Consider the following 22,825-nt stretch of genomic DNA (forward strand, 5'->3'; position numbering starts at 1 on the left):
TTATTTAATAACTGGGGGGAAGGGTTATTTCGTGTTTCGATTGCCAAGTTCCTCCTCCAGTAAAGCCACCGAGAAGAGCACAATGACTTCACCGGACGCCCATGCAGACATCGCACCGACTGCAAAACAAGGCAGGAGACCTCCGAATAAGAGCCAGCGAGGCTGCCCCGAATCCCCGGACCCCAGGCTGAAAGTCACAAACCCCGCCCCCGGCCGCCTGGCTCCTTAACGCGAGCCCCGCCCCCTCGCTGGAAGGGGCGTGGCCTGGCGGCTCGGCGACGTCAGCGCTGCTTCATTGATAAGACGCTGCGGGCCGGGCGGGCGCGAGGACAGTGCGCGCGTGCTCCCGGGGATATGGAGTCTGCTTACTACGTGCGCTCCGAGCCGCTGCCCGAGCCCCGCTGCAAGGCCGAGCCCGCCCGCTTCGTCATCGACCCCGGCACCGGCAGGGTTTACTGCAAGGGCAGGTTCCTGGGCAAGGTACGTGCCGCCGGAGATCCGGGGGCTGATGCTGGAAGGGGGGTGGATCGGATCTGGATGTGATGATGGAGGAGGGGGCCAAGCCTGTCCTCCTTAGAGGCTGGGGGCTGGATCTGGTGCTGGAACTGGGGTCTGAGCCTGTCCTCAGATCCTGGGGGTGAGAATCTGGATGTGATGATGGAAGAGGGATCTGGCCTGGCCTCCTCAGATCCTTGGGGGTAGGGGGCTGCATCTGGGTCTGATGCGGGAAGGGGGGTCCGAGCCTGTCCTCAGATCTGGGGGCTGGATCTGGTGCTGGAAGGGGGGTCCGAGCCTGTCCTCAGATCCTGGGGCTGGTGCTGGAAGGGGGGTCTGAGGATTTGGATCTGGTGCTGGAAGGGGGGTCCGAGCCTGTCCTCAGATCTGGGGGCTGGATCTGGTGCTGGAAGTGGGGTCCGAGCCTGTCCTCAGATCTGGGGGCTGGATCTGGTGCTGGAAGTGGGGTCCGAGCCTGTCCTCAGATCTGGTGCTGGAAGGGGGGGTCTGAGCCTGTCCTCAGATCTGGGGGCTGGATCTGGTGCTGGAAGGGGGGGTCTGAGCCTGTCCTCAGATCTGGGGGCTGGATCTGGTGCTGGAAGGGGGGGTCTGAGCCTGTCCTCAGATCCTGGGGGTGAGGATCTGGATCTGGTGCTGGAAGGGGGGGTCCGAGCCTGTCCTCAGATCTGGGGGCTGGATCTGGTGCTGGAAGGGGGGGTCTGAGCCTGTCCTCAGATCCTGGGGCTGGATCTGGTGCTGGAAGGGGGGGTCTGAGGATTTGGATCTGGTGCTGGAAGGGGGGTCCGAGCCTGTCCTCAGATCCTGGGGGTGAGGATCTGGATCTGGTGCTGGAAGCGGGGTCCGAGCCTGTCCTCAGATCCTGGGGATGAGGAAGGTGGAGAGATCCTGCGATTGGATTTGCTGGAGGTGAGGGGATCTGGGTTGAAGGGTGGAGAGGCTCCCGTCCGCTGCTGCTTGGTTTCGGGGGCAGTGACAGTGCGCGTCCCTGGGCTGGAGCTGCGCCTCCTTGCCCGTCCTTGTCATGCGGATGTTTCACGTGGGGTCTCCGCATCTGCAGGGGGGGGGGGGGGGCGGTTGCACGTGGCTTGGAAGCCGTGTGGGGGACGTGTCTGGGCCTGTGGCCCCTGTCTGGGATCCGGGAGGGAGGGACTCATCTCCCCTCCCCTCCCCCCAGCGATGAGTCTCTCTAGGCTGGAGCCGAACATGGGCCGGTGCCAGCTCCTCTGCTAGGGTAGGGCTGACGCTCCCTCATCTCTGCTGAGAGGGGAAGTGAGAGTCAGACTGATGAGCTATGGTGGCTGGCAGGGGAGGGAGCCTGGCTGCCCGAGAGGAATGTGGGCGAGGGCTCTTGTAGTGAGATTGGTCATTGGGAACATCCTGCATTAGCTTTGTAGCCGGCAATGTTTGCTGTGCTTAGAATTAATCCAGGCTTGGATGCCTGGCAGTCTGCAGGCAGGCCCTGTACCAGTGCTGGGCTGCTGTTACCTCCCCTTCCTCTGCCCTCCCCCTCCTCTCCGGCTCAGTCACAGACCTGCCTTTCTCCTGCCTCCTGCTCCTGGGTGAGCACACCTGAGGGTCTGCTTACAGCAAGGCTGCTGCTGGCCAAAGGACCTCTGCCCTCCCCCATCCATCCAACGAGGGAGGGGGGGCCTCGGCCGCTGATCCCGGGCTTTGCGTGTGGCCAGAATGCAGCAATTCCCTCCGGCAAGAAGGGATTCTGCCTTCCTGTAAAGCCTGAGCTGTGCCCCACTGCCCCACTTCTGCCCTGGTGAGGCATCTCCTGGGAAGCTCGTGCCACGAGGATGCAGGACGCGTCTGCAGGACCCTGGCTCGCCTGCTCTCGGGAGGGTGAGTGGTGCAGGTGCCTGTTGCTGTACCGGTGAGTGCTTCCTTGGTAAGGAGGCCTCTGAGTGATGGCAGCGTGCCCTGGCTGCCAGCTAGAAGATGCCCCCTGACCTGACGTGGGATCTGCCAGCTTTCCAAGCACGATGCCGCTTCATGCCTTCACTGATGGGGTTTACACAGGGACGTTTATTGCCATTCTTCACTGTCAGAGAAGCGCAGGCTGGCAGATGTGCTCCAGGGCCACAGCCCGCAGCTGCTCTCTCCTGCCTGGCTCCTTTCCAGTGCATGGTCCTCTGTACTGGGAGCTGTAAGGAGATCTCTTCACGTTGCTCCTTTGAGCCTCAGATTTATCCAGGCACATTGGATAGTCCCGGGTCGGTCTCCGGGCGGATTACAATACATTTAAATTAACAGAGCCAGTAGGGCAGCTTTACAGCCAAACCAGGATGTGCCATGAATGAAGCCTTGGGATCCAGTGCAGGGAATCCCATTTGTGAATAGTTTCAGGACCCAGGGGTGTTCTTTGTGGAGGGTGCGGGAAGTTAGGCAGAAGATGGGCAAGGCCTGGCTGATGGAGAAGTCCTGCCTTTAGCTTTTTTCCTGACCACTCGTTTGAATCTAGAACTTCTTTACTCTGAAAAAGGTTTGCTTTTCCCAGTCCAGGGGTCAAGCTACAGTTTTTTTTAGGCCTCTGATTAAGTTGTGGACTGAAGTCTATGTAAGTGACACAAAAGAAATGTCTCCAGCACATACTGAGCAGAGTTTGCACCAAAGCAGGCCCTGTGTTGTAGAAGTGCAGGGGAGGATGGGACTCTGGCCTGCAGTTGGGGAGCTGAAATCAGGACATTTCCAAACACTTTAGCACCGGACCCCAAAAATCTGTTCAACTTGGAAAATGTCAGGACTCCCCCTGGTGGGGGGGTGAGGGAAGGGCTTTTCAGCAGTCCGGCACGGGGTGGGGATGGCGCTGGGTCAGTGGTACCTGCTTGGAGATCTTGCAATAATCATTCTTGGCTTTCCCCCCCCCCCCCCCCCCCCCCAGGGAGGTTTTGCAAGATGCTATGAAATGACGGAGGCTTCCTCCAACAGAACGTACGCGGTGAAGGTCATTCCACACAGCCGAGTCTCAAAACCGTACCAGCGAGAGAAGGTAGGAGGCGGAGGGGTTTTTATTTATTTATTTATTTATTTATTTATTTTATATACCGACGTTCGATCGAGATATCACATCGGTTTCCAGATAACTAAAAGAATAGGGTAGTAACAGCCCTATTTTACATTATAACATTGTAATAAATATAATAAATTATAACATTGTAATAAAATATAACGAATTGTAACAGAAATAACAGGATTACATGGAACATTTGATATAGTATATAACATATGTACATAAATGACTTGCTGATGAGGATATTTTAAGGTTAAGGTTGGCAAGGAGGGTTGAAAGGGGGGAGGGGGGGATAGGTGGGAGGAAGGTGGTGCAAGGGAGGGAAGATGGTGGTGCGAGATGCTTGTGTAGGGGGCGTGGTGTGTTGCAGTTGCATTTGGGCAGGTTACGTGTCAGGTGGGAAAGCTTTTAGGAACAGCCATGTTTTGAGGTGTTTTTTGAAGACTTGCAATGAAGGTTCATTTCTGAGACAGGTGGGGAGGGAGTTCCATAAGGTGGGGCCCGCTATTGTTATGGCTCGTTTGCGGGTGACGTTGAGGTGTGCAGATTTGAGATTGGGTACGGCTAGGAGGCCAGTGTTGGTGGATCTGAGAGTTCTTTGAGTAGGGTAAGGTTGTATTCCGTTGTTTAGCCAGTTCATGTTGTTGTTGTTTATTTTTTTGTGCATGAGGGTGAGGGTTTTATACTGGATTCTTTGTGTAATGGGTAGCCAGTGGAGTTCTTTGAGAGTGGGTGTGATGTGGGAGGATTTTTTGTTAGAGATGATTCTGGCGGCAGCGTTCTGTAGCACTTGGAGGGGTTTGATGTGGGTTTCTGGTAGGCCAAGGAGGAGGGAGTTGCAGTAGTCAAGTTTTGTGAAGATAATTGATTGAAGGACTGTTCGGAAATCGTGCTCTTGGAGAAGGGGTTTGAGTTTTTTTAGTGTCTGGAGTTTGAAGAATCCATCCTTGATTGTATTGGAGATGTGTCGTTTAAAGTTGAGTTGGCTGTCGATTGTTACGCCTAGGTTTCTTGTGGACGGCGTGGGTGAGATTTGTGGCACTCCCGGGTTGGTTGAGCTTCCTGGGTGGTCGGAGGGGGTGCACTTGAGTGGATGAGAGGGACGGTCATCGTGGATGTGAATGATTTCTGTTTTGGCTTGGTTGAGGCATAGTGATAATTGGGATAGCAAGTGGGATAGATTTGAGCTGAGTTTGTTCCATTTTTCCATGGTTAGTTGGATGGACTTGTTTATGGGGAGTAATATTTGTATGTCGTCTGCATAGATGAAGTAGGTGAGGTTTGCCTCTGAAAGGTATTTGCATAGTGGGATGAGGTAAATGTTAAATAGGGTTGAGGATAGTGAAGAACCTTGTGGGACTCCATGAGTGAGGGGCACTTGAGAGGATTCAGATGAGTTCGTCTTGACGATGTAGGATCTGTTTGAGAGGTAGGAGTTGAACCATTTGATTGTGGTGTCTTGGAGACCAATTTCTTTAAGTCTGGTGAGGAGAGTTCTGTGATTGATGGTGTCAAAGGCGGCGGATATATCAAGAAGTATCAGGAGGAAAGATTTGCCTTTGTCGCGGCCTCTGAGGATGGTATCAGTGAGAGAGAGGAGGAGGGTTTCAGTGCTGAAGAATTTTCTGAAACCATGTTGTGCAGGCTGTAGAACATTATAGGTTTCAAGGTGTTCTGTGAGTTGATTGTTGACTGTTTTTTCGATGATTTTTGCTAGGAATGGGAGGTTGGAGACTGGTCTGTAATTTGCTGGGTCGGATTTGTCGAGTTGAGGTTTTTTGATGATAGGTTTGATGATGGCGTTTTTGAGTTTTTCTGGGAAGATTCCTTGTTCTAGGGATAAGTTAATGATGTAGGTTATTGGTTTGACAATTGGGTTAACTCGGGAGGCTGAGGAGCCTCTTTCCTAGATCTTGGGATAGCCGGCAAAATCCCCCCCCCCCCCCAGCGTCGCCCGTCATGGCGGTAGCTTGGCTGTCCTCGCTGGAGCCCTGTTTTCTGCACGGCCTTGCTTCCTTACACGCACTGGAAACCCTTTTTACTGTGTCCGCAGCGTAGAGGAGCGCAGGACTGAAGGAACACTAGGGCTAGCGTTTTTATGGATTGTTCTTTTCTCATTAAACGTACGGACGGTTGGCAGCTTAGTTAAGGGGTGAAAGCTCATCTGCGTTAAACAGGCGCAGCGTGCGTGAGGATGGGGCGTGGAAGAGCAGCTCTGGAGTGCTGCTTCGTATGAGCTGCGTTGCTGCTGACTGCACAGTTGCTCACTTTAAAAAAAAAAATTTATTTTCTTGCAGATTATGAATGAAATTGAGCTGCACAGGAGCCTCCATCACAAGAACATCGTCAAGTTCTCGCATCACTTCGAGGATTCAGAAAATATCTACATCTTCCTGGAGCACTGCAGCCGTAAAGTGAGTGGTGTCCGGGACTTCTGCTGCTCTCCTGGCTTTTCTCTGCAGCCCTGGATGCTGGGATGCACTGCGGGGCAGTCCCTGAGTGGCGGGGGGGGGGGGGGGGGGGGTGTCTTGTGCAGCCCTGCACCCCTCCAGGATTGTTAGGGCTTCTGCGTGCAATTTTCCGCGAGGCCTGCGCGTATGGAGCTCGCCTCTTAAGCAGCGTTCTGGGAGGCCTGCGCTGGTGCCCTGTCCCCAGCACCCATAGCTTGCATGGGCCCTATTTGCAGATCGGATTCTAGGGAGGTCCCTTTTGCATCTGTAGCCAGTCCTCATCCTTCCCCAGGATAGAAGGACTATGGCTAACTCTCTTTTTTTCCCTAACAGTCCTTGGCGCACATATGGAAGGCACGGCACAGGCTGACGGAACCGGAGGTGCGGTATTACCTCAAGCAGATTATTTGTGGCCTGAAGTACCTGCACCAAAAGGGAGTCCTACATCGAGACCTCAAACTGGGTACGTCTTCTGCAGGGGCTGCCTAATGCAGCTTCTCATAGCACCGTGGGATGGATTAGGAGGGGGAGGATCTCCTTTGCCCTGTGCAGGAGGTGCTGTGGGATGGGTTGGGAGGGGAAGCTCTGCCTTCATCTGTGTGGGTGGCACCGTGGGATGGATTAGGAGGGGGAGGATCTCCTTTGCCCTGTGTGGGAGGTGCTGTGGGATGGGTTGGGAGGGGGAGCTCTCCCTTCATCTGTGGGGGTGGCACCGTGGGATGGATTAGGAGGGGAAGGATCTCCCTTGCCTTTTATAGGTGGCACCGTGGGATGGATTGGGAGGGGGAGGATCTCCTTTGCCCTGTGCAGGTGGCGCCGTGGGATGGATTGGTAGGGGAAGCTCTCCCTTGCCCTGTGCAGTTGGCGCCGTGGGATGGATTGGGAGGGGGAGGATCTCCCTTGCCCTGTGCAGGTGGCGCTGTGGGATGGGTTGGGAGGGGAAGCTCTGCCTTCATCTGTGTGGGTGGCACCGTGGGATGGATTAGGAGGGGGAGGATCTCCTTTGCCCTGTGTGGGAGGTGCTGTGGGATGGGTTGGGAGGGGGAGCTCTCCCTTCATCTGTGGGGGTGGCACCGTGGGATGGATTAGGAGGGGAAGGATCTCCCTTGCCTTTTATAGGTGGCACCGTGGGATGGATTGGGAGGGGGAGGATCTCCTTTGCCCTGTGCAGGTGGCGCCGTGGGATGGATTGGTAGGGGAAGCTCTCCCTTGCCCTGTGCAGTTGGCGCCGTGGGATGGATTGGGAGGGGGAGGATCTCCCTTGCCCTGTGCAGGTGGCGCTGTGGGATGGATTGGGAGGGGAAGCTCTCCCTTGCCCTGTGCAGGTGGCGCCGTGGGATGGATTGGGAGGGGAAGCTCTCCCTTGCCCTGTGCAGGTGGTGCCGTGGGATGGATTGGTAGGAGAAGCTCTCCCTTGCCCTGTGCAGGTGGCGCCATGGGATGGATTGGGAGGGGAAGCTCTCCCTTGCCCTGTGCAGGTGGCGCCGTGGGATGGATTGGGAGGGGGAAGGATGTCCCTTGCCCTGTGCAGGTGGCGCCATGGGATGGATTGGGAGGGGAAGCTCTCCCTTGCCCTGTGCAGGTGGCACCGTGGGATGGATTGGGAGGGGGAGGATCTCCCTTGCCCTGTGCAGGTGGCGCTGTGGGATGGATTAGGAGGGGAAGGGATCTCCTTTTGCCCTGTGCGGGAGGTGCTGTGGGATGGCTTGGGAGGGGAAGGATCTCCCTTGCTCTTTATAGGTGGCGCCGTGGGATGGATTGGGAGGGGAAGCTCTCTTGCCCTGTGCAGGTGGCGCTGTGGGATGGATTGGGAGGGGAAGCTCTCCCTTGCCCTGTGCAGGTAGCGCTGTGTGATGGATTGGGAGGGGAAGCTCTCTTGCCCTGTGCAGGTGGCGCTGTGGGATGGATTGGGAGGGGAAGCTCTCTTGCCCTGTGCAGGTGGCGCTGTGGGATGGATTGGGAGGGGAAGCTCTCCCTTGCCCTGTGCAGGTGGCGCTGTGGGATGGATTGGGAGGGGAAGCTCTCCCTTGCCCTGTGCAGGTGGCGCTGTGGGATGGATTGGGAGGGGGAGGATCTCCCTTGCCCTGTGCAGGTGGCGCCGTGGGATGGATTGGGAGGGGGAGGATCTCCCTTGCCCTGTGCAGGTGGCGCCGTGGGATGGATTGGGAGGGGAAGCTCTCCCTTGCCCTGTGCAGGTGGCGCTGTGGGATGGATTGGGAGGGGAAGCTCTCCCTTGCCCTGTGCAGGTGGCGCTGTGGGATGGATTGGGAGGGGAAGCTCTCCCTTGCCCTGTGCAGGTGGCGCTGTGGGATGGATTGGGAGGGGGAGGATCTCCCTTGCCCTGTGCAGGTGGCGCTGTGGGATGGATTGGGAGGGGGAGGATCTCCCTTGCCCTGTGCAGGTGGCGCCGTGGGATGGATTGGGAGGGGAAGCTCTCCCTTGCCCTGTGCAGGTGGCGCCGTGGGATGGATTGGGAGGGGAAGCTCTCCCTTGCCCTGTGCAGGTGGCGCCGTGGGATGGATTGGGAGGGGAAGCTCTCCCTTGCCCTGTGCAGGTGGTGCCGTGGGATGGATTGGGAGGGGAAGCTCTCCCTTGTCCTGTGCAGGTGGCGCCGTGGGATGGATTGGGAGGGGAAGCTCTCCCTTGCCCTGTGCAGGTGGCGCTGTGGGATGGATTGGGAGGGGAAGCTCTCCCTTGCCCTGTGCAGGTGGTGCTGTGGGATGGATTGGGAGGGGGAGGATCTCCCTTGCCCTGTGCAGGTGGCGCCGTGGGATGGATTGGGAGGGGAAGCTCTCCCTTGCCCTGTGCAGGTGGCGCTGTGGGATGGATTGGGAGGGGAAGCTCTCCCTTGCCCTGTGCAGGTGGCGCCGTGGGATGGATTGGGAGGGGAAGCTCTCCCTTGCCCTGTGCAGGTGGCGCTGTGGGATGGATTGGGAGGGGAAGCTCTCCCTTGCCCTGTGCAAGTGGCGCTGTGGGATGGATTGGTAGGGGAAGCTCTCCCTTGCCCTGTGCAGGTGGCGCTGTGGGATGGATTGGGAGGGGAAGCTCTCTTGCCCTGTGCAGGTGGCACTGTGGGATGGATTGGGAGGGGAAGCTCTCTTGCCCTGTGCAGGTGGCGCTGTGGGATGGATTGGGGTCTGATGGAGTTTATCACTCTCACTGCAGGTAACTTTTTCATCAACGACTGCATGGAGCTGAAGGTGGGCGACTTTGGGCTCGCTGCCCACTTGGAAGTGACTGAGCAGAGGAAGAAGTAGGTGCCAGTGACGCGTGTGGAAACCATTTCCCCGCACCCCGTCCGCTGAAACCATGAGGGCTGTGCAGATGCTGCCGTGGTGTTTCCCCCATGGGCTTTGCTTGGCATTTAATGAATGTGTAGGGCTTGCCTGAGCTGACGTGGGTGGCTCTGCTTGACTCTGATGTCTCCTGTCTCTGTTCCAGGACGATATGTGGCACGCCCAACTACCTGGCACCTGAAGTGCTCCTCAGGCAGGGCCACGGGGCCCATTCGGACATCTGGTCCCTGGGCTGTGTTATGTAAGTCTTTCTCAAACACATTTAGAAAAGTTAAACAGCAGGAGAGCACAGCCCTCCTGGTAGTGAGCAGAGCATGGCAGAGGGGACAGCCAGGGACCCGTTTGGAGGCAGCAGCGCTGAAGCCCAGGGTGGGGGGGTGTCCTTGAGCTTGGGAGGGTGGGCCCTGTCTGCATTTACCTCCTCCCCCCCCCCCCCCCCCCATGCCCTAGCAGAGCAGAGTGCACTCTATGGAGGATGGGGACGCTGCAGCGATCAAAAAAGCAAACAATGTTAGGAATTATTAGGAAGGGAATGGTTAATAAAACAGAAAATGTCATAATGCCTCTGTATCGCTCCATGGTGAGACCGCACCTTGAATACTGTGTATAATTCTGATCACCACATCTCAAAAAAGATATAATTGCGATGGAGAAGCTACAGAGAAAGGCTACCAAAATGATAAGGGGAATGGAACAGCTCCCCTATGAGGAAAGGCTTAAGAGGTTAGGACTTTTCAGCTTGGAGAAGAGACGACTGAGGGGGGATATGATAGAGGTGTTTAAAATCATGAGAGGTCTAGAACGGGTAGATGTGAATCGGTTATTTACTCTCTCAGATAATAGAAATACCGGGGACACTCTATGAAGTTAGCAAGTAGCACATTTAAAACAAATCGAAGAAAATCCTTTCACTCAACGCACAACTAAGCTCTGGAATTCATTGCCAGAGGATGTGGTTACAGCATTAGTGTAGCTGGGTTTGGATAAGTTCCTAGAGGATAAATCCATAAACTGCTATGACAATAATTAAAAAGCAATATTAGCTTGTGATTTATCTAATGTTTGGGTACTTGCCAGGTTCTTATGGCCTGGATTGGCCACTGTTGGAAACAGGATGCTGGGCTTTGTGGACCCTCGGTCTGACCCAGCATGGCATTTCTTATGTTCTTATGCTATGTTCTGTGTGCTGGCTGGCTTCATTCCCCTTCTACAGAGCAGAGTGGCCATAGATTGGTGTCTGCTCAATAAGTCTTGCTGTTTTGGCCTGTCAGGTACACCCTGCTGTGTGGTAATCCTCCCTTTGAGACCTCGGACTTGAAGGAGACGTACAGGTGCATTAAGCAAGTGGAGTACACGCTGCCGGTCTGCCTGTCTGCACCAGCCAAACAGCTGATCAAGGGCATCCTGAAACGCCATCCACAGGACCGCCCGTCTCTGGACCAGATCCTCAGCCACGACTTCTTCACAAAGGTAAAAGCTCCCAGCATCGGGAGAACCAAAGGCTGCACGTGTTCGTTTTATTTAAAAGTATTTGTACATTGCCTTCTGATCGCTCAAAGCAGTGCACATAAATCATATTCCCTGTATGTGCCCGGATGAGTCCAGACTCCTGGGTTTATTCATCCCTGCCAGCAGATGGAGACAGAGAGAAGCCTCGCTGACACTGCTTGATAAGCCCTGAGTGCACAAAAATCATATTCCTAACCCAAAATTCAATAAAACTAAACCATCAGAAATCCCGAAGCAGCAGGTGGCCCTTTAATTTTGTTCTGAATGCCCGTAGACTCCGTCTGATGCCCCGCTGCTGTGGGCACACCTGGCACTAGCTTGGGATTTGAAGCCGAGGTGCTCCCGCCTCTTGCATGGGAAACCATTGTGGGACTGAAGCAGTAAAGATTTTAGGGTCTTTCTGTTCAGGTGTGACTGAGGGCCAGGGTCTGCCCCGTGGAGCCTCATTGTTCTCCTTCCTGCCCGTAGGCCTACACCCCGGACAAGCTCCCTCCCAGCAGCTGCATGATGGTGCCGGAGTTCACCCCGCCAAACCCCGCCAAGATGCTGTTTGTCAAGGTTGCCAAGACTCTGTTTGGGAAGAGAAAAGCTCAGCGTAAGTGACGTGCGTGCTGCTGCGGGACGTTGCCCGAGTGCCTGGCCTTGCTTGCTGAGCCTCTGCCTTACCCTCCCCTCTGCTTGCAGGTAAGAAGGACCCCTCTGAGGAGAAGGACGAGATCTCCAGGCTGGTGACGGACCTGATGAGGACTTCGATCAGCAGGCAGACCAGCTGTAAAACTGTGGAGTGCAGGGAGGTGAGCAGGCAGCGGTGAAGGGGGGTGGTGCTGGGTGGGAACGTCCCGAGAGGGGGCCCCGACTGACGCTGCTCTCTGCCTTCCCTCTACAGCCTGCCCTCCCTTCCGGTCCAACAGACGAGGCCTCCAAGAAGTCTGTCTCGCAGTCCCTCAGGGAGACTGTAGCCCACAGCAGTGAAGGTGAGCACCCCAGATGATGGCCAGGGCACCACAGACCATGCGGTCTATTTACTCATCATGCCTGTGCCCTGAGGCTTCCCGCTCTGCCAAAATAAGGGGAGTGCCTGGATTTTATGTGCAGGGGACCTGTCTAAACTGTTTCCTAGCGTGTAGCCAGATGGACTCGGGACCAGTGGGTTATGTGCTCTTCTGCTAGCAGATGAGAGATGGAGTCAGATTTCAAAGCTGACGTCACTCTAGATCCACCCCTGCAGTGACCTCATCTCTTCAGTATCTCTCAGTCTCCTAGCAGATGTGGACACTATCCCACACACTAGAAGAGTGTTAACAAATACAGCAAAGAGAGAGAACATTTACCTTAAGAAGATTGAGCCCTGCTCTCCTGAGGTGATACCTAAGGGTCCCTCCCCCAGTCGAGATTTCCGATATCCCTCAGAAGTGAGCCTTGGTCCGGTAGCCGGTTCCCGGCATGGACTTAGCCCCCAGGGTGGCTGAAAGGCAGCGAGTGCATCCTCGAGCGAGGCGGTGAAGGTATTTCCCTCTTCCCCCGCAGCTGGAGACCGCCTGGCATGCGACCGGTAAGCGCTGAGACCAGGTAAGGTAGAAAACTTTTAAATTTAAGTCTCCGGTCTCCAGAGCTCGAATAGCCATACCAGACGTTTCTTCCGGCAAGGTTTATAGAAACTGGTTGGGTTAGACCCCGACCCGGTGCAAGGGTCCACACACGTGGAGACCCTCGGGGGGTCGTCGGCGCCATCTTCCCTCCTCGACCGGCGGTACATGCAGGGCAGGCCGGGCGGCCGATGCGTCTAACTTGTGCGCATCCAACATAGACGTGCGCATGGCTACAGGCACAGCCACGTTTGAGGACTTCCACGCGCACAAACAATGGCACCGCCGCCCAAGAAGACCAAGGGACACTCCCTTTGCACAGCCTGACACATAAGAGCCACACAACCTAAATTGGAGACCTTCCTGTGCCAACAGTGCAAAGAAGCCCAAGGGGAACCTAAGCATGGCCGCCTACTGTCGGGAGAGGGGTCCGGAACTACTGATTGTACCCTGGACCTATGTCTGACTCGGAGCCCCTCCCCAACAGGAGGGCACCTCTGGGGCCCCTAATCTAACTCCTCCTGGGATCAACATGGACCTTCTCCTAGGTGGAATTTTTTAAAGAGCTGCAAATCTTCGTTCAGGTGCAACCAGCCCCTGCTGCGCACCAGGCTCAACCCCTGCCGGAAGCACAAGATCCTCCCAGCACTATTCGGATTCCTCGAGACCTGCCTCGCGTAATCAAGAACTTCCCTAATAGGGACCCAGACACCTCAGATTGACTCCCTGGAAGAAGGAGAAATCCCACCAAACCATGCTTCACTTCTTCCACAAGGACAAATTATCAGCCCTTGTTTCCCAGACTCTGAAGACGCTGGGTATTCTGGGCACTGACTCCATGGTGGAACCAAAGAAGAACCCCATCTTGGTGTCCCTTCGTTAGGCCTCATGTTACTTTCCATTGATGGAGGGCACCCAGGAACTGATTGACCTGGAATGGAATGCCCCGGAGGCCAACTTCAAAGGGGGGCGAGCCTTGGAAGCCCCTATACGCTCTAGAACCAGTGACCAAGGAACGCCTGCGTTTCCCGAGAGTGGACGCTATGGTCTGTACCGTCTCAAAGCGAACAACTATTCCCAAGGAGGGAGGAGCTGCATTGAAGGATACTCAGGACAGACTATTGGAGTCCATCCTTAAGCAGGCCTTCGACGCAATGGCAATGACACTGCAGATTGCTTCCTTCTGCGCACTGGTTGCACGTTTCCTGCTTGCTCCTCTCGAGAGACGCAAGTACGTCCGGAGAAACAATGGAACCTGCGGCATCCTTCCTCACTGATGCAACCTCAGATCTAGTGCACACCTCAGCCAGGGCCGTTGCCTTTCTAGTGGCAGCCAGAAGACAACTATGGCTACGGAATTGGTCTGCAGACGCGACATCTAAAGTGAACCTCACAAGAATGCCTTTTAAAGGATCTCTCTTGTTCGAAAGCGAATTGGAGAAGTTAGCCAGCAAATGGGGCGAATCTCCAGTGCCCTGGCTACCAGAATATAGGAGTAAAGGACCTCCGTGTTCTTCCCCCCCCCCCCTCCCCGAAAAACCAAGGGCAGAGGATCGTAGTGCTTTAGACCCTACAGGAACGTGCAGTTCCAGGCACCTCACCCCTCTGGAAGGTCCCAGTCCTTTCGGAGCAGACACACCAAGAGGGGAGCAGGTCCGGGGGCAGGCTCCTGCCACACCCCACAATGAAGTCGACCCATCCACAGGAAGAAGATATAGGGGTTCGACTTGCCCTCTTCTTCCAAAGATGGGTCAAGATAACGTCGGAAAAATGGGTCCTAAACATCATTCGAGAAGGGTACTCTCTGGAATTCTGCAGCATCCCTCTGGACAAATTTGAGATCAGCCTGCCACCCTACCGCTCCAAGAGACCCGGGGAATGGATGCTATCGACCACAGCCTTTCAACTGATAGTAAATCGCTGGGGCCTCCCAGCCATGGATCCACTGGCAACCCGTCTCAATGCCCAAGTTCCCAGGTTCTTCAGCCACAGACAAGAACCACAATCCCAGGGAATTGACGCTGTTGTCCAGAGCTGGCCAGAGGAAGACCTACTGTAAGCCTTCCCTCCATGGTACGCAGACATGCAAAGACTACTTGCAGGGAACCTTCTGTGCCTACCTCCACACATGGACCTTCTCCAGCAGGGCCCGATCGTCCATGAAGATCTGTCTCGATTCTCTTATAGTATGGCCCTTGAGAGGATTAGCCTGAAGAAGCGCAGTTACTCAAAGGTCGTGATTGACACCCTGCTCCGAGCATGCAAGTTCTCCACATCCCTGTCTTACACACGGATCTTGAGAGTATTCAAAGCCTGCTGTGAAGACTGCAGGATCCACCCGCGGACAGCCAAAATTCCCATGATCCTGGAATTCCTGCAGGATGGGATGAAGTGGTTGTCACTCAACTCCCTCAAAGTCCAAGTTGCCATGCTGGCCTGCTTCAGAGCCGAAGTGGACGGTATCAGACTGTCAACTCATCCAGATGTGTCCCGCTTCCTGAAAGGGGTTAAACAACTCCGACCACCCCTAAAGTGGCCGGTGCCTCTATAGAATCTCAATCCAAGCAAGGGATTCCTTCAGACCAACTCGCGGTCTGTTACTACGCCTCTTAACTTTAAAGACTGCATTCTTAGTGTTAATATGTTCAGCTCGTCGCATCTCCGAACTTCAGGCACTATCCTGTCGGGAACCGTTCCTTAGGTTCACGCCTGGAACCATACAGCTGCGCACTGTCCCCTTCTTTCCAAAAGTGGTTTCACATGAACCAAACCATCTCGCTACCATCTCCAGATGAGCATAAGGATTCGGAAGACTCTGCCTCCTTCGCCATCTGAATGTCGGCAGACTCCTAGCCGGATACCTGGAAAGATCTGAACCTGTGAGCAAAACGGATCACCCGTTCGTTCTTCACAGGGGGAAGAAACAAGAGGAAGTGGCATCGCGGGCGACCATAGCCCGCTGGGAACAAAGAAGTAATCAAGGCAGCCTACATAGAGGCAGGAAAGCCCTTACCTCTACAGATTAAGGCTCATTCTACGAGGGCCCAGGCAGTCTCCTGGGCAGAAACCAAGCTGCTGTCACCCACAGATCTCAGGCGGTGACGTGGTCCTCCCTTCACACCTTTTCCAGGTTCTAGTGCCTGGATGTCCAGGCCAGGGAGGACACAGCCTTCGCAAGGGCAGGACTAAGTGGGCCATGAGCAGCCTCCCACCCGACAGGGGAGCAGCTTTTGTACATCCCATCAGTCCTGAGTCCATCTGGCTACACGCTAGGAAATGGAGAAATTACTTACCTGATAATTTCGTTTTCCTTAGTGTAGACAGATGGACTCAGCATTGTGCCCACGGCTGCCCCAGAAATAGAGAACCGTAAGCCATGGCCTACCCCTAGTTCAAGACACCCACGGTTGTCTGGTGTCGGCGTTGATTGAGTGCACTGGTGGTCTCCAGTTTGAAAATCAGTTGAACCAGTTTGAGTTTAATCAAGTTATTTAAGCAAAGACATCCCCACTGGCTTTTCGAGGAGCATACTGACGAGCTAAGCTTCCTGCACGGGTATATGTAGTGACGTCGGCTTTGAAACCTGACTCAGTCTCCCATCTGCTATCAGGAGTACACTATACCCATTGGTCCTGAGTCCTTCTGTCTACACTAAGGAAAACGACATTATCAGGTAAGTAATTTCTCCATTAAAGTGTAAATTGCCTGTGGGGCTCATGTGGCTGGGCTGATGGACCACAGTGGGGGCTGGATGTGTCCTGCAGGAAGACAGGGGGTGAGGTACTGTGACTGATCTGTGGCGCTCTCCTCCCTCAGTGTATGAAGACTGCATCATCACCACCGCCAGCATTACAGACTCTGCCATTGGGATCTTGAAGTGCCTGTCTACCATGCCGGCAGGTAAGGGGGCAGGCTGTATCCGATGCCACACACTGGGCACATCACTGCCCGTCTAGCACCAGATCTCGGGATGCGGACGAGTGGCTTAGTGCACTCCTAGCGCAGGGAGGGAGAGCCGCGTCGGCGCTGGATTCCCGCTTCCTGGTGGGGGGGGGGGGGGGATGTAGCTGGGAGGTTGAGCATTCCTTGCTGAAGTAAAGGTCTCTTTCCCTAGCAGGCACGAACCCACCCTGCCTCAGGCAGCAGCACCAGGACTTTATCTGGGTCAGCAAGTGGGTGGATTACTCCAACAAGTACGGCTTTGGCTATCAGCTGTCCACGCGCAGCACTGGCGTGCTCTTCAACGACTGCACGCACATGATGCTGTCCGCCGACAGGAGGTGAGAGAGAGGGGGCAGCGGGCACTGACCTCGCAGCGCCGGGGGGGTCACGAGGCAGCGATCGCGTGTAAACATGAGCTTCTTCTCCCGCTCTTCAGGCTGATCCACTACAGCGAGACGAGCAGCGAGCACGTCACCTTCCCTGTTGCGGCCGTTCCCGAGCAGCTGCAGGGTCAGCTGAGCGTCGTGCGCTACTTCACATCCTACATGGAGCAGAACCTCATGAAGGTGAGAGCCAGGGCGGGGCGCTGCCTGCGGGAGCAGACTCTGTCGCCGGCGGGTAAAACGCGCTGGGTCAGCAGTGGCGGCCATCTGGGGGGGGGGGGGGATCTTTCTGCTCTGTTTGTTTATAATAAACAGATTATTAAAAAAAAAAAAATGTATAGCCTGCCTCTCTACAATAGCAGGTGGGTCACAGGTAACGATTTAAATGAAGAGAAGCTAGATCAATAAGTAACCTGATCAAGAAAACACAGATTGGAATCGCAGCACAGAGCTCTGAAACCGTAAATACACAAAGGTTGCAATACCAGGTTGATTACTGCTGGTAAATAATTATAGCTCTAATCTGAGAGCTTGCCGCTCCAATTCACAGTTTAAAAATCCAGCAACTTCTGGAACTTAACCACAGGGGGTGGGGGAATTCCATCTGAGGGCCTCATTCACCGAATGGGAGAAAGCCCTCCGGCCCTTACACTGGGCAGGATCTGCGAGTGGAAACATGCAAGCTTTCAGTGTCTTGTGAAACGTAACTAGGGATGCTCGGGCTCTCCTCGGGCCATTAAAGATCCGGCCTGAGGCCCGCAGCTTCCTGTTGGCTTGGCGGGGGAGCTGTAAGGAGCTTGGTGAGCAGCCGGGAAGGAATGTGGCCCAGCTGGCTGTGCTGGGCTCAGCTGCAGGTGCCTGCCGGTGACGCGCAGCAGGTTCTGCCTCCGTGACACACAGTGCAAACGTGTTTGTTGTTTCAGGGAGGCGATCTGCCCAGTGCGGAGGAGAGCGGGATGGCCCCACTGCTGCTCCTGCAGTGGGTGAAAACCGACCATGCGCTGCTCATGCTCTTCAGTAACCGGACTCTGCAGGTGAGGGCGTCGTGGGGGTTGGATTATCAGTCGCTCCTTCCCTGGAGCTTCCCTGCTTTGCTCTGGTCAAGGCCGGTGACCAGACCTCTCGCTCCTTAAACTCAAGTCATGCAAATAGTTTCCCCTGTAATGTAAAGCAACCTCCTGAGCAGTGCTGCACACAGGGAGGGCTGTAAATGCGTCGCTACACCACATCCATCCATCGTACGCTTTGCATATGAAGATCACTAACTGGCATTTTTTTTTTTTTTCCCACCTAGGTGAACTTTTACACCGACCACACCAAGGTGATCCTGAGCCAGTCTGGTACCTCCTACCTCCTCACCTACATCAACCGCGACCGGGCCTCCTTCACATACCGGCTGAGCTCGCTCCTGGAGCACGGCTGCAGCCCAGAGCTCCGGCACCGGCTGCAGTACACGCTCGGCCTCCTGCAGCAGAAGGCGGGTGATTAGGCCGGACAGACAGACATAGAGAGAAGCCAGCGCCGCCTGTCCCCGTGAAGCGGCACACTACAGCCCTCGTGGGCCAGGAGGGACCAGGTGCAGTGCCCCCCCGCAGCGGTGCTAGCAAGCAGATTCATTTGCATATATTTAAAATACTAAGCTGCTGATGGCCTGGACTTGCCAGCGCCCGTCGGATGTAAAGGAGGAGAAGTCTGCAGTGATCAGACGAAGCTTTCTGAAGTCGGTGTGTGACAGTTGTGCATCAAGGTCCTGCAGCCTTCTCGTGGGCCCAGTCGGGCCTGCTTTTTCCTGTGGCACCACCAAAACTGGGAGGCTGGCTTGTGGGGTAAGAAGCTCCTGGGGGCAGGTGGAAGCCCCTCTGTGTGTCCCACCATGGACCCCTGGCTGCTGTCCCCGGGGCAGTGACTGCTTTAGTTAAACAGCTTCCTATTACAAATCCGAGTGAGGTGGAGGAAGTCGCAGCAGGACGGCCATTCCCTGTGCAAATCCTCTCCCAAAGCAAAGGAATTTTGTGAAGACGCCGACTTGCCCGGTGTGCCCCCTCCCCCCCCCTTTCTAGCAGCTGGCTGGGCTGTGATCCGTGTAGGATGGGGAGGAGCCCACGAGAGTGGCCAGAGGCGTTGGCCAGCTGCTCTCTGCAGCCTGCTCCTATAATGGGAGCGCTGGGTCCAGATTTGAACCCGAAGCCTGGGCTCCTGAGATGGCGGCTGCCCTCCTCCCTAAATGGTGCTGTCTCCTTTGCAAACCAAGAATAGGCAGGCAGGTTTACTGCTGCAGCTCGTAATATAATTAACAGTTATTTATGCATTTTTATTTATATGGAATAATTTATTTTGCATCATTTTTTGTTAAACTTTAATACATTTTGTTCCAATTTAGAATTTTGTTTTGTACTAAGATTGAATGAATAAAATGGTGATGTTTGGCACTGCTGCCCTGGATTTGGTTTGCACTCCTAGGCCTGAGTTTCTCTTGCTTCAGCCCCTGAGCATTTCTGTCCCTTCTGCAGGGATCGTGGCAGTGCACTCATCCCCACCCCCTCCTGTGCCTCTGTCTGTCCTGTGCTAATCAGATGGTTCATGAAATGTGCCAGAAGGACCCCTTCAGTTGGGTGAAACTGCTGCCACTTGAGAGCGGCAGAGCTGTGAGGCCAGGAGCAGTAGGATAGCGGCCACCCATTCTGTACCACCAGGCACTGGTGCTTTCCCTTCACAAATCTCCCACTGCTCCTGGCAGCACCATCGCGCTAAACTAAAACTTTTGCACTTGTGTGTAATAAGAACATAAGTTGCTATAATGGGTCAGAGAGAGGATGCATCAAGCCCACAAGCCTGTTCCAATGCTACTAATGCCCAGGGATAAGAAGGGCTTTCCCTGCATCTGTCTGATTAATAACTGCTTATGGACTTCTCCAAGAACTTATCCAAACCTTTTTTTAATCCCAGCTACACTACATTAACTACATCCCCTGGCCATGAATTCCAGAGCTTGTGCTGAGTGAAAAAGAGCTTTCTCAGATTAGTCTTAAATGTGCTACTTGCTAACTTCATGGAGTGCCCTCTAGTCTTTCTATTATCAAAAAGAGTAAATAACCAATTCACATTTAATTGTTCTAGACCTCTATCATATCCCCCCTCAGCCGTCTCTTCTCCAAGCTGAACAGCCCTAACCTCTTCAGCCTTTCCTCATAGGGGAGCTGTTACATCCCTGCACTGTATACCTTCTCCAGTACATTTTTTTTTTTTTTTTTTGATGCGGTGACCAGAATTGAAAATAGTATGGCAAGTGCAGCCTCACATAGAGCGATAGAGGCAGTATGACATTCTCAGTTTTATTATTTATCCCTTTTCTAATGCCTAACACTTCCTTTGCTTTTTTTTGACTGGCACAGCACACTAAGACTATTTCAATATATTATCCACTGACTCCTAGATCTCTTTCCTGGGTGGTAACGCCTAAGATAGAACCTAAGATTGTGTAACTACAGCCAGGGTTATTTTTCCCTATATGCATCACCTTGCACTTATCCACATTAAATGCCATCTGCCATTTGGATGCCCAATCTTCAGTCTCACAAGGGCCTCCTGCAATTTATCACAATCCAATTGTGATTTAAAAACTCAGAATAAGTTTGTCTGTAAATCAGATCACCTCACTTATTTCCCTTTCCAGATCACTTATAAATATATTAGAACCAATCGCAGTACAGCACTCCATTGTTTTCCTTTCTCCATTGAGAAAACTGACCATTTAATCCTGTTTCCTGTCTTTTTTTTAACCAGTTCACAATCCATATTAAGACATCGCCTCCTATCCCATGACTTTTTAGTTTTCTCAGGAGTCTTATGACGGATGTTGCCAAACGCCTTCTGAAAATCCAAATACATTATATTCACTGGTTCACCTTTGTCCACATGCTCATTCAACCTTTCAAAAAAATGTAGATTTGTGAGGCAAGACTTGTCTTGTGTCCCATTAAATCACATCTTCCTATATGCACTGATTTTTGTGCTTTAGAATAGTTTCCACAATTTCCCAGCATTGAAGTCTGGCTCCTTGCTCTCTAGTTTCGCCGGTCACTCCTGGAGTCCTCTTTAAAGATCAGCATCACATTGGCCACCCTCCAATGTTCAGGTACAACAGACAATTTTAATAATAGATTACAAATTACTAGTAATACATATGTACTTTCATATTTTAGTTCTTTCAGAATTCTGGGGAGTAAACTATCTGGTCCAGGTGATTAGCTACTCTTTAGTTTTATTTGCTCTAGTACATTTTCCAGTGTTTCAATGAGATTTTTTTAGTTCCTCTGAATTCTTTTTTTTCAATATCACTTCTAGAATGGGTATCTTCCTGGAAAACCAAAAATGCCCAACTTATCCTATCACAAACCCAGGTTTGTGATTTGCTTCATTTCCAGCATGGATATCTCCCCAACATATCCTCTTCAGTAAACACCAAAGCAAAGAATTCATCTAGTCTTTCTGCTATGCTTCGTCCTCCCTAGGTGCCCCTTTAACCCCTCGCTCATCTAAGAATCCAACAGATTCCCTCACAGACTTCCTGCTTCAAAGATTTTTTAAAAGGTTTTGAGATTTTTGCCTCTATGGCCAGTTTATTTTCAAATGTTTTGCCTACCTTGTAAATGTTTATGCTTTTTCCTATTTTCTTCAGATTTTTTTTCCAATTTTTGAAAAGTTCTTTTGGCTAAAATACCAGTAGCTTTTCACATCACCTTTTAACCATGCTGTTCGGTTGACCTTCCTCTTTTTCTAGAGCATGGAATACTTCTAGTTTGGGTTTCCAAGATGGTATTTTTAATATCCATGACTGATATAAACTCTTAACCTTTTGTAGCTGCACTTTTTAGGATCTTTCTGTAACTATTTTCCTTAATTTATCAGGTTCCTTTTGAAAGTTAAATGCTAGAGCAGAAGATTTACTTAGTGTCCTCCTAATTAACTGCAATTGATTGCATTATCACTGTTACCTCACACCAAATCCTGTGTTCCACTAAGAATTAAATCTAAAATGGCTCCCCCTCTCATCTATTCCCAGACCAGAAACTCCATGAAGCATTTTTCATGTAGAAACTTTACCTCTAGCATGTCCTGATGAAACATTTACCCATTCAATATTGAGCTAATTGAAATCTCCCATTATTACCGTGCTACCAAATTTGTTAGCTTCCCTAGTTTCTCTTAGCATTTCATTGTCTGTCTGTTCATTTTGGCCAGGTAGATAGTAGTTTACCCCCACCACTATACTCTTCTCCATCAGACATGGATATTGTACCAATAAAGATTCTGCTCTATATTTACTCTCCTGCAGTATCTTTATCCTGTTGGACTCTTTGCCATCCCTAACATAATGGGAATTTCACTCTAAAACAGCATTTAGAGTGAAATTCCCATTGTATTGTACTCATTGTATTTTGCACTGGGTTCATAGGTCTTGATCATTAATATCAAAGCATCACCCTCCCATCAAGTTGAGCCTCTCTCATTGTGATATAATTTGGACCCTGGTATTGCACTGACCCATAGTTTATCCTCCTCCCAGTAGGTCTCTGAAATACCAGTTCTATCTACTTCATCCAGTGCTATACATTCTGTCTTGCTTCTTAGACTTCAGGCATTAGCATACAGACATTTCACGGTCTATCTTTTATTTGTGTATACAACTTTCCTAGCAGTTAACAGGGATAATTTGAAACCTTTATTTATAGTCTGCTTTTCAACACTTCAAAGTGGATTACATTTAGGGTATTGGAGGTATTGCCCTGTCCCCAGAGGGCACACAATTGACGTTTGTACCTCCAGCCAACAGAGGGTAAACTGACATGCCCAAGGTCACAAGGAGCAGCAGTGGGATTGGAACCCTGGTTTTGTACCTGGAATATATTGGAACCTCTCTATCAGGATGTTCTGACTTTTCTTTTAATATCCTTTGAAAGAAGATACCTCCATCTGAACCATGACCTCTGCTTTCCTCCATGTTCTATCTCCATTTCAAAGGTTAGTGTCACAGTCTGGCTCCCCTCTGGGTATGGTGGTGCCCATCCCCTGCATTTCATTCATGCATTGAGACTCTGGGGCCCTGCACGTGGACCGGGCCATTTCA

At 52.7% G+C, this 22,825-nt stretch overlaps 1 protein-coding gene across 3 annotated transcripts; it reads left to right on the top strand.

Annotated features, from left to right (window-relative positions):
* Positions 1-317: 317 nt before the first annotated feature.
* On the top strand, positions 318-19,140 carry PLK3 (polo like kinase 3). Of its 3 annotated transcripts, none has more exons than XM_029618271.1 (15): positions 318-480; positions 3,404-3,511; positions 5,830-5,946; positions 6,316-6,445; positions 9,148-9,235; positions 9,424-9,519; positions 10,550-10,748; positions 11,256-11,382; positions 11,472-11,581; positions 11,674-11,761; positions 16,190-16,273; positions 16,488-16,653; positions 16,752-16,881; positions 17,622-17,732; positions 17,993-19,140. In XM_029618271.1, the coding sequence occupies exons 1-15, from the start codon at positions 355-357 to the stop codon at positions 18,185-18,187; spliced, it is 1,875 nt and encodes a 624-aa protein (XP_029474131.1). In that variant the 5' UTR covers positions 318-354; the 3' UTR covers positions 18,188-19,140. The 3 variants fall into 3 exon arrangements, with proteins under 3 accessions (XP_029474131.1, XP_029474132.1, XP_029474133.1); XM_029618272.1 differs by having other exon boundaries at positions 16,491-16,653; XM_029618273.1 differs by lacking the exon at positions 318-480 and adding an exon at positions 1,640-2,364.
* Positions 19,141-22,825: the final 3,685 nt, after the last annotated feature.

The sequence above is a fragment of the Rhinatrema bivittatum genome, chromosome 10 (assembly GCF_901001135.1).
Source record: "Rhinatrema bivittatum chromosome 10, aRhiBiv1.1, whole genome shotgun sequence".
In the NCBI taxonomy this organism is placed as follows: Eukaryota; Metazoa; Chordata; class Amphibia; order Gymnophiona; family Rhinatrematidae; genus Rhinatrema; species Rhinatrema bivittatum.